Source organism: Cyprinus carpio, chromosome A16 (genome assembly GCF_018340385.1).
Source record: "Cyprinus carpio isolate SPL01 chromosome A16, ASM1834038v1, whole genome shotgun sequence".
Lineage (NCBI taxonomy): Eukaryota > Metazoa > Chordata > Actinopteri > Cypriniformes > Cyprinidae > Cyprinus > Cyprinus carpio.
Genome location: NC_056587.1, coordinates 22,855,485 through 22,867,700, shown reverse-complemented (window position 1 = coordinate 22,867,700; position 12,216 = coordinate 22,855,485). Strand labels below are relative to the sequence as shown.

The following is a 12,216-nucleotide window of genomic DNA, read 5'->3' as shown; positions in this document are numbered from 1 at the left end:
ATCAGCCGCAGAATCACAGACTGAGCAGTGCATTGTGGGTATCAGACTGGTTTTGCTGTCAGCTCTCACTTGCAGGAAAAATGAGCTCACGACATGTTTCTGTAGCCTCTCTGGCTGCCTTTGTAGGCATCATTTTAAGGGCTCATGATGAGGCTGACCCATGTTTCTGTAGCCTCTCTGGCCGCCTTTGTAGGCATCATTTGCAGAGTAAAAGTAATGTTGATAAATATATGTGTAATTCATTCCATGCTGAAAATAATAATTAAAATAGTTTTAATTCTAATTAAATTAAACTATTGATTATTAAATTATTTAGTGATTAAATAAGAATACAAAATTAATATTTTAAAAATTATTTTGTTATATTTAAATTTATTACAAGGCTATTTTATTTAAAAAACAACATATTATTAAATAATTTTAATAATTAAATAATAAATCATAACAATTTTAAATATATTTTATATTTAAAAACATTATTATTATTATTATTATTTTTTTATTTAATAATAAATATTTTATATTTTAAATATATTTTATATTTAAAAACATTATTATTATTATTATTACATTATTATTAGTATTAATAAAGAACTAATAAATACATTTTTAAAAAGAAATAAAATAATATATTTAAATAAGTTTAATATAAATAATAAATAATAGTATATAATATATATATTTTAAATATAAATATATATATATATAAATATATATATAATAGTAAACATTATTATAATTATTTAATAATAAATTGTTTTATTTTATTTAAAATATTTTATTTAATTATTTTTTTTTTATTTAATAAAACAATTAATATTAAATTATTTAATAATACAAATAAATGTAAAATTTTGATTATTTTTGGGGGTACAAAATAACAATGATGCTTGCATCTTTCTGAAGTCATTTCCCCCTCCTATATTTACTCAGTAAATATTCATCCATGACATTGAGTGTTTTGGCTTGCATCACTGTTTATGTTCCATAACCAAACATTTTAGCTGAGGAAGTTTCTGACATTTGGTTGATTTGACTCATTTGTGATTGAAATCTAATTAAAAATGCAAGTATTGTTGTTTTAAGGTTCGGTTTTTTTCGGACCCCTTTATTTTTTTCTCTCTCTCTCTCTCTCTGTGCAGCACACAGATCTGTGTCAGTACATGGACAAACATCCCGGCGGCCTCCATCCAGACAACGTCCGGGTGAGTGAGACACGATGAAACGGCTCTCATTCAGTCTAAACCTGCTCATGCACAGTACTGAATCTTTCAAGTCTTAATGCTTTCAGATCTATTCTGCTCTAAAAGTCATCGTTGGCTTGATCAGCTCGTTTTAGTGTCCAGAATACACTTCTGTGTGGATCAGGCTAGTTCAGAGCTCTGCTTCTGATATAACGGTTTGACAAGTTTTCAGCGGGTTTTACGAGTATTATTCCTCTTTCTTGGCTGAAGATCTTCCAGACCACTTTAATTTAGTTCAGTGACCCATTTTCTCCTCCGTCTCCTTCTCTTTGTCTGTCAGACGTGAGCGTGTGGAGCGTGAAATAAATACATTTAGGCTTGGTGTTTATAATAAATACTAATGTAATTTAAATTTGTTTTATTCTTATATTTTTCCTTATATATTTAACTGAATACTGTTATATTTAAAGGATTTGTTGTGTACATGGGGAGCTAAAATACATCATTATAATATTTGCAAAGTTTTATTTACCTGTATTTACATTATTTCTGAATTTAATAGTAATAGTTGGCCTTTAAAAGATTATTCAACAATGCAATTTTTTCCTGGTGCGACTGATTTTTATAATATTTGATTTGTTTTTTTTAAATTTTTTTGACATTTTACTTAAATTATAATAATTAAGTAATTTGGTCATTCTGTTTGGTGATGCTGATTAATATAAATTATTTTATTATTTGTTTTATTATTATATAAATAATAAAAAATAAATACGACAAAAAACTATTACAAATAATATAATTATTATTATTATTATTTAATATAATTATAATTATTATTTAATGCATTTGATTGTTTGGTTTCATTAGAAATAAATTACATAAAACAATAAATTATATAATAAATTATTTTTAATTAAATAATAAAAATAATAAATATGATATATTTTTAAAAATCAGTTTTCCTTTTTTATTTTAGTGATTTCGCTTTTATGAGAAATGTTGCATTGACAACTAGCTGATTTTTTTATTTTTATTTTTTACTTCAGTTAATGTTTATTTCAAGTAATGTTTTTATTTTTTAGCTTCACTTTTAGTTAACTATAATAACCTTGGTGTAGCAATTGCTTTTACATTCATGCATAGTTTACATTTCTTATTTTGCAAATGCTTTTATCCAAAGCAAAATTTGGAAATCAGTTCATCGAACCCATGACCTTATCGATGCAAGCACCATGATCTCCTGTTCAGTACTGTACACTAGTTAAGCTGGAGAAATGACAGGATTTATACGGTTAAAATGCTTCTTGAAATCAATTCAAAAGTCAGTGTCTTGGTAGAAAGTTGCAGTGAAAGAGTGTCCGTGTGAAAGTGAGACGTGATGGAGCGAATGAGGCCAGCGAGCAGAAGTTGCTTATGTAATTCATCAGCTGTTTTGTCACTCTGGATTTACATACATAAAGTATTTATCCCGTTCGCTCCCTCACTGAGATTCAATCCAATGGAGAGTTCATGATGAATCACAAGCTGACAGAAGAGAATGAGAGCGGCTCACCTGAAACAGGAACGGCCTGCGGACAGAGCTCAGACGCTCGCATCATCTCACAAGTATCGAGGAAATCATGACAGGCTGCACTTGACACGGGTTTCACAGACTTTACAGGTTTATGAGGATGGTGAGCTTCAGAGAATCGTTTTATGGTCATTATAATGTCTTATTTCTCAGGCAAGCATGATCTTTACTTGGATAACTTGGTTTAGATAAGCTCACACTGATACTTTTTTCATTTATATATTATAGTTCTATAATTTTTGGTGAATAGTTAACCCAAAAATGTTGCAAAAGTAGCATTTTTGAGCAGTGTTTTAAAGGAATTGTATCTGTGTTAATTGAGATTGTGTGTGTGTGTGTGTGTGTGTGTGTGTGTGTGTGTATATATATACAGTATATATATATATATAATGTATGTGGGTCAAAGACGAAAAAGTGTTTAAGCATAAAAAAAGTGTAATACTGCTTTAAACTGTTGTAGTTTTTCCCTCAAAAATTGCAAAAAGTTTTCTGTTTTATTTAATTGCAATTTTGTTTTTGTTTTTCTGAGCAAAAAATAAATCTCATACATTTTCCCCTGATTTACAGAAGACACACAGTAAAATGTCATTCAGTGTAACAGTCTCGTCAGGCATTTTTACAACAAATATCAATTTACGACATATTAAAAGACTAATTACTTTAAGCCCGAATACTAATTAGTTGGAATTTTACATTTTAAATTTTGCCACTCTCCTAGGTTTTGCCCATTTGTCAATAAGAATTTTTTACTAATTTAAAACACAATAAAATTTAGCATGCTCCATTATTCTTTTAGATATTTTAATATGGGCACGAATGAATAAGCATGTTGTCTGAATTTTTACATAAATATTGTGTCACACTGAATGACAATGTAACATTATTTCAACCAAATTTTGACATTTTATTCTCCAAAAACTTATTTGAAACCTTAAAAGTAGACATTTTACTTACTTTTAATGTGCTTTCTATGGACACAAAATCACTTTCTTTTGATGCGGATATCTTAACGTCTTTGACCCACGTATATTTAACTTTTTTCTGTACCTCAAAACCTTTTGCTTTTTCATAAAAGCATAATAATATTTTGATAATATTTTATTATATGTAATTTATATATATATATATATATAAATAATTTTTTTTAGAAAATAAAAAAATTAAATGGATAAATACATGCATCATGTATATATAATGTTGTTAGATATATATATATATGGTAATATACAATATTGTATGTATTTTGTATATACATTGAATATGTATAATTATTATTATATACACATAATATTTATTTATATTGCTTTTTGTTTTATATTTTATATTTCTGCTTAGATGCTAACAGTATTTTATTCTGCACAATGACAAATCTAATCTAATCTAGAATATATTAAAATCCTTGAAAACAATTCTTTTTATAGAATATATTAAAATCCTTGAAAACTGTTTTTTTTATTTTTTATTATTATTATTTTAACCTCACAAACAAAAAAATATGAATATGATTTTGCAGTGTAGTGTCAGGATGAGCATCTTTAGTGTATTAAGCTCATTTGCAGTTGAGCAGTATTTAATGCATCTTCTGTTCAGTTGTGTTGTTCTTCATCGGTCTGTTTTTAACACAAGAGCTCGTTCTTAGTGTCTTAATGATTCTGGAGCGCTCGTCTTTAAACGACAGACTCGCCGCCTCCTCAAGCATCAACTCATCAGAGCCAAAATGGACGCTAAGTGTAGATTAGCTCCCGCAGTCACGAACAAACCCGCCACACAAAGGCTGGAGTTTTAATTCTGCCCATTAGCTGGAGCTGATTCATTCGCTCAGATCTGCGCTAATAAAAGCCATTAGACCCTCGGCTGCAGGTTGTATGGGATTAGCATGTGAAAGCGAGTGCTCAGGGCGCTAGCTGCTAATGTAATTACTGGTCAAGCATCAGAGAGACCCTGTTTCTGGGCTGACGTCCAAGTGCAGACCTCCTGCGCATATGCTGCTCTCGCTCCAGAAATAACACGAGATCTTCACAGTCCTCGTTACGCTGAGGTTGTACCGTCGATTCGCTCGATGTGTTAGGCTGCTTTAATGAGAACGCTTCAGTGAATTAATTGATGATGACAGCCGGACGCACCTCAGGACACCAGCTTTACTACAGCGTCTGCTGCAGTGTGTGTGTTCTGCAATCGTTTGTTATCTCTATCGTTCATTCGTTCCATCATTCGTTCGGTCTATCATTCGTTCGTTCCATCGTTCATTCTCTCTATCGTTCATGCGTTCCATCATTCGTTCGGTCTATCATTCGTTCGGTCTATCATTCGTTCGGTCTGTCGTTTGTTCAGTTTAACGTTCGTTCGGTTTATCGTTCTTTCTGTCGTTCATTCTCTCTACCGTTCGTTTGGTCTATCATTCGTTCTCTCTATTGTTCGTTCAGTTTATCGTTCGTTCTCTCTATCGTTCGTTCGGTCTGTCGTTCGTTCTCTCTACTGTTCGTTCTTTCTATCATTCGTTCGGTCCATCGTTTGTTCGGTCCGTCGTTCGTTTGGTTTATCGTTCTTTCTGTCGTTCATTCTCTCTATCGTTCGTTCAGTCCATCATTCGTTCTCTCTATCGTTCGTTCAGTCTATCGTTCATTCGGTCTATCGTTCGTTCACTCTATCGTTCATTCTCTCTATCATTCGTTCGTTCCATCGTGCGTTCTCTCTATCGTTTGTTCGGTCTATCGTTTGTTCAGTTTATTCGTTCGTTTCGGTTTATCGTTCTTTCTGTCGTTTCGTTCTCTCTACCGTTCGTTTGGTATGTCGTTCGTTATCTCTACTGTTCGTTCAGTTTATCGTTCGTTCTTCTCTATCATTCGTTCGTTCCATCGTCGTTCGGTCTGTCGTTTGTGTTCAGTTTAACGTTCGTTAGGTTTATGTCGTTCTTTCTGTCGTTCGTTCTCTCTGTCGTCCGTTCGGTCTGTCGTTCGTTCTCTCTACTGTTCGTTCAGTTTATCGTTCGTTCTCTCTACCGTTCGTTTGGTCTATCATTCGTTCGGTCTATCATTCGTTCGGTCTGTCGTTTGTTCAGTTTAACGTTCGTTCGGTTTATCGTTCTTTCTGTCGTTCATTCTCTCTATCATTCGTTTGGTCTATCGTTCGTTCTCTCTACCGTTTGTTTGGTCTATCGTTCGTTCTCTCTATTGTTCGTTCAGTTTGTCGTTCGTTCTCTCTACTGTTCGTTCTTTCTATCATTCGTTCGGTCCATCGTTTGTTCGGTCCGTCGTTCGTTTGGTTTATCGTTCTTTCTATGTTTAGTTTTTTATTTATTTGGTTTATCGTTTGTTTTGTTTGTTGTTTGTTTGGTTTTTTATTTGTTCGGTCTATCGTTCGTTCTGTCTATTGTTCGGTTCATTCTCTCTATCGTTCATGCGTTCCATCATTCGTTCGCTCTATCGTTCGTTCTCTCTATCGTTTGTTCTCTCTATCGTTCATTCGTTCCATCGTTCGTTCTGTCTATTGTTCGTTTGGTCTATCATTCGTTCTTTCTATCATTCGTTTGTTCCATCGTTCGTTCAGTCTATCATTCGTTCGTTCCATCGTTCGTTCTCTCTATCGTTCGTTCGGTCCATCGTTCTTTCGGTCTATCGTTCGTTTGGTCTATCGTTCTTTCTGTCGTTCATTCTCTCTATCGTTCGTTCTCTCTCTATCGTTCGTTCGGTCAATCATTCGTTCTCTCTATCGTTCGTTCAGTCTATCATTCGTTCTCTCTATCGTTCGTTCACTCTATCGTTCATTCTCTCTATCATTCGTTCGTTCCATCGTTCGTTCTCTCTATCGTTCTTTCGGTCTATCGTTCGTTTGGTCCATCGTTTGTTCGGTCCGTCGTTCGTTTGGTTTATCGTTCTTTCTGTCGTTCGTTCTCTCTATCGTTCGTTCAGTCTATCATTCGTTCTCTCTATCGTTCGTTCAGTCTATCGTTTTTATTGTTTTTTTTGTCTATCATTCGTTCTCTCTATCATTCGTTCAGTCTATCATTCATTCTCTATCGATCATTTATTCCATCATTCGTTCTGTCTATCGTTCGTTCTCTCTATCGTTCGTTCTCTCTATCGTTCATTCGTTCCATCGTTCGTTCTGTCTATTGTTCGTTTGGTCTATCATTCGTTTGGTCTATTGTTCGTTCGTTCCATCGTTCGTTCTCTCTATCGTTCGTTCGTTTCATCGTTCATTTTTTTTGTTGTTTGTTTTCATTGTTTGGTTCAGTCTATCGTTTCGTTTGGTTTATCGTTCTTTCTGTCGTTCGTTCTCTCTGTCGTTCGTTCTCTCTATCGTTCGTTCAGTCTATCATTCGTTCTCTCTATCATTCGTTCAGTCTATCATTCATTCTCTATCGATCATTTATTCCATCATTCGTTCTGTCTATCGTTCGTTCTCTCTATCGTTCATTCGTTCCATCTATTGTTGTTCGGCTCTATCATTCGTTTTTTGGTCGTTCGTCGTTCGTTCATCGTTCGTCGTCATCATTCGTTAATTGGTTTATCGTTCATTTTAGTTCTATCTGTCGTTCGTTCCTCGTTCGTTTCGTCTATCGTTCGTTCGTCTATCGTTCGTTCTCTCTATCGTTCGTTCAGTCTATCGTTCATTCTGTCCTATCGTTCGTTCGTTCTAATCGTTCATTCTCTATATCATTTATTCCATCATTCGTGCGTCTGTCGTATCGTTTCGTTTCGTCGTTCGTTATCTCTATCGTTCGTTCTCTCTATCATTCAGTTCGTTATCGTTCCAGTTCGTTCTCATCGTTCGTTTTTGTATCGTTTGGTCTATCATCGTTGTTTGGTCTGTCTATCGTTCGTTCGTTTCATCGTTCATTCTGTCTATCATTCGTTCGTTTCATCGTTCGTTCTGTCTATCATTCGTTTGTTCCATCGTTCGTTCAGTCTATCGTTCGTTCGTTCCATCGTTCGTTTAGTCTATCGTTCGTTTGGTCTATCATTCATTTGGTCTATCGTTCGTTCGTTCCATCGTTCATTCTCTCTATCGTTCGTTCAGCCCATCGTTCATTCTCTCTATCGTTCGTTCTATCTGACTAATGTTCAATCATTCCACCATTCATTCTATTGTTTGTTCTGTCTATCGTTTGTTCTCTCTATCATTCCTTCGGTCTATCATTCGTTCTCTCATTCTCAATTCAATCTCGATTTTGCACAGCGCTGTAGTGAACACCAGTTCTTCATCCTGACAGTTTATTTGTTTGTTCATGCAGCAGAATGAAACCTGCTGCTTTTTCAAGACGCATTCAAACTTAATGCTGCAGTCACAGTTCTTGAGACGATCAACCCTTAAAGCATCTGTGGAAACAAATAAAGCCTTTCATTTGGTCACAATCAGTGGCCTATATTGTTGTGCAATTGCGCTAATGGTCCATCAGGCTGAGCAATTACAAATAATGCCACATACTGATGTTCTTTCTTCACAAACGTTCTGCTGGACGTCACATTCAGGAAGACAGGACTATCATGTTGCAGTGCATCAGAAGTAATTTGATCTAAGTGAGGCTTTTTGCTGTCAGAGGCTCACTAACCTGCTGTTGTTGTGTTTCTGATGCTGCTGTCCAAATAATAGAAACTTTCCATAGCCCTCATAATGCATTCAAAATCTGGATACTGTCTTTGTATTACAGGTTTGTTTGGACCAGAATTTTTATTATTATTATTATTATTTTTTTTTTTTTGAAAACAGTCATAAATTAATATATGTCAAGTAAAACCATATTGTATCTGATCAGCAACTTCTTATTAATGGGTGAGTGTGAAAAAATTTACTGTAGTGTTCAATGTTATTACTGCATTTACCCCTTTTTGTATCATTTAAAAAACCTATATATATATATATATATATATAAATATTAGTAAATATTAATATAAATATAAATATAAAGTAAAATTTTATAGATATATGACCTATATAATATAATTTAAAATTTTATATATATATATATATATATAGAATTGACCAAGAAATTGCTTTCAAAATTACACATGAACCACAATATATATATATATATATAATATATATAGATATATATATATATAGAATTGATGAGAAATTTTATTTAAATGTATCATTGTATGAAATACATATGAACATAACAATCTGAGAATTACCAGCATTGGAATCAATGGAATTTAATTACATTCCTTTGAAATTATAACTCATGATTGCTCAAAAACAGTCCAAATTTATGAAATCCACATATTTATTTCTATCAAAAGCATTATTACAAAATCAATTCATTTTACTTGCATAAACTTTGACTCTCATATGAACAAATCATTGGTTTTTCATTCTGCTGTGGTTCATTTATAGACGTACTTATTCATTTTTATCAACAAAATTCAGTCCCAAAAGTGTGTGAGATATAAAGAAAAGGTTACATATATTTTTGACTCTAATGTAACATCACAGAGCATTTTACAAAGTATTTTTGACACCTAATGTACTCCATACATACCCGGGTCAAAATGACCAAAACACGAGATGCCACTTTAAAATAAAAAAAATAAAAAAGATTATATCTCTTAAAAAATAAGTGTAAAAAATCAGAAAATATATAAATTATGTGTATATTTAGAGTCTTAAAGCATTTTTGTTCCTCTACTAAAAACTATGCATTTTTTAATTCTTATTTTATTTTTTTATTTTTTTAGAAATTTGTATGCATCTCTTCCGGGTCAAAACAGACCCAAATGTGTTATGAGGAATAGTGTATTTCATGTTTATGGTTTTATAAAACGGAGACGGAGGTGTGGAGTGAGCAGGGCTTGTGAACACATACGGATGATGATCACTGACCCCTTCGCTTCGTATCTCATCGTCATGAAATCTTCCCGTGGAAGTGAAGAGCTTCACTCGTGAGACTGGTGTACGTCAGGAGAGCAGGTGTGGAGCTGATGGGCCATTGATGCGGCACATTAAAAACCAATCTCTGCTCCTCTAAACGAGTCGCTGCTCTGGTTCTCCAGCAGATGTGAGAGACTCTCGGCTCATTTAGCAGCCAGCCTGCTTCATCCAACACAAACTGTGATTCAGACACTGAATTCCTCCTTGATTCTGGATTTTTATCCACTGTAGTCTTATAAAATGACAGATAATCAGCCGTTATTGCAAAATAAGTATAGAATACAGTTCATTCAGTCAGCAGAGATGATTCATTCGGTCTTTTTTTCCATCAGACAGACAGTTTGTATTTAAGTCTAGCAGTTTGAGGGAGAAAAACGTGCTGTCAGGAGTTTGGCTGTATTGTGTCTCTATGTGGTTGCTATATTGTTTCTGTTTTATTGTAATGGTTTTCTGGGTAGTTGAATGGTTGTTTTGTTGTGGTTGCTAGGGTCTTCTGGGTGGTTGCTAGACTTTTCTGGCTGTTTTCAGACTCATTTTGACCTGAAAGTATGATTTGTGAAAAGCTGGTGATTTGTCAAAATAATGTTTGAAGGTGAAGAAGAAAATAAGACGTCCATGTAATGATGATAATAATAATAATTGTATTAATTTACATTATTATATTATTATTAGTGCTGTCGAACGATTAATCACGATTAATCGCATCTAAAATAAAGGTTTTTGGTTACATAATGTTTACTGTTTATATTTAGAATGTATATATAAATACAGACAAATTAATATATAAATTTATACTCGTATATCATTTATATTATATATAAATTTTTAATTTTTTATATGTAAACAAAACATTGCATGTATATATTTTCTTAAATATATATATGCAAGTGTGTGTATTTATATATACATAATAATTTTTTTATTTTTTTTATGTAAAAAAAACATTGCATGTATATTTTTTATACAAAAACTTTTAGTTACTTTTTACATATAATTTTTATGATAGTAATTTATTAAATTTTTATAATTTGATAAAATAAAAATATTTTAACAACAACATTAATAATAATACTAATAATAATATATTAGTAATACATTATTATCATTATTACTTGTTTTTTATTTTACATACAGTATTTATTATTTTTTTATTTAATTATTTAATTTATTATTAAATATTCTTTGTTTTACTGTACTATAGTATTTTTATATCATTATTATTATTATTATTATTAATTATTTTTATAATTTAATAAAACAACAGCAGCAACAACAACAACAACAATAACTTTATTATTATTATTATTATTATTATTATTATTATTATTATTATTATTATTATTATTAATATTATTATTTTCACCTGTTTTATCATCCAGCAGGTGAAAACTGTGCATCCGATCACTTAGTGAAGTAACTATTCATGATGCTCGAGAGAGCTGAGGCTCATAATCAAACACCAATATGAGCTCATATTTAATGTGGAATTATTGATGAAGTCTTAAGATGGATTATCGTTCAGATATGGCGATATGGCTGTACACATGATTAATTACACTGGTTCTCACTAATCATTAATGTTTTCTCAGAATGAAATGTCTGTTATATGCCCTCGAATGCTCTGTAGTTATTAATACTCATCACAGCGATGAGGCTGGGTCTTTATTTCAAGGCTGTAATGAAGGCAAGAGCTCATTAGGATTCTTCTCCACAAACATCCTGATCTTCCGATGCAGCAGAACTGAAGACTAAACATCCGGGAAACTGTAAGCGTGTTCCCGCAGCTCTGTGTTGCTCAGCGGTGAGATCCTGTCCGTATTCCAGACGGATATCGATCTTCTTTCATCTGCAGATTCGGCCCCCGGGGTTCAGCTGACCCTGCTTTTGTCCTGTTATCTCTCTTCATCTTCCTCTTTGTCTCAGTCCTCCCGATTATTCCAGGTGTCCGTCTCGTCCTGAATATCTGACTGCAGGCTGTTTCTCTCTCTCTCTCCGATTCCTTCCATATGAGCAGCTGTTACTCTATTATTATTATATTAAGTACAGTATGGATATCGTCTCTGTCCTGTAGACCAGTGTTTACATCTATCAGAGTCGACTCAGACTAACAGGGCTGTTTTATTAAACTGTATATGGGTTTAACTGATGTGATGGATCCGGCTGATTTGGGTTTTAAATTATATACCGATTGGAAGTTATGTATTGTGTGTGATTGGTGATTCTTACCCATGATTCTTTGCTTCCTCAGCTCTTCCTGTTCCAGTTACTGAGAGGTTTGTCTTACACCCATCAGCGCTACATCCTTCACCGGGACCTGAAGCCACAGAACCTGCTCATCAGCGACACCGGAGAACTCAAACTGGCTGACTTCGGTGAGAAACCACAAAATTATAGTCACATATTAATTACACGAATCATTCGTAGGATAAACACTTTTTAATTACATAATTTACATGTTAATTTTTTTGTTTTATTAATTTTTTTAATGTTTTTGAAAGAAGTGTCTTATGCTCATCAAGTCTGCATCTATTTGATCAAAAATACAGAAAAAAACAGTAATATTGTGAAATATTATTACAACTTAAAATA

At 32.9% G+C, this 12,216-nt stretch overlaps 1 protein-coding gene across 1 annotated transcript in view; it reads left to right on the top strand.

Moving 5' to 3' along the window:
- The window catches only part of LOC109074372 (cyclin-dependent kinase 14-like), a 190,540-nt gene that overhangs the window by 59,428 nt on the left and 118,896 nt on the right, over nucleotides 1–12,216 (top strand). The window contains 2 exon segments of the mRNA XM_042773286.1: nucleotides 1,143–1,205; nucleotides 11,876–11,999. Of these exon segments, the coding sequence (XP_042629220.1) occupies nucleotides 1,143–1,205; nucleotides 11,876–11,999 (187 nt within the window).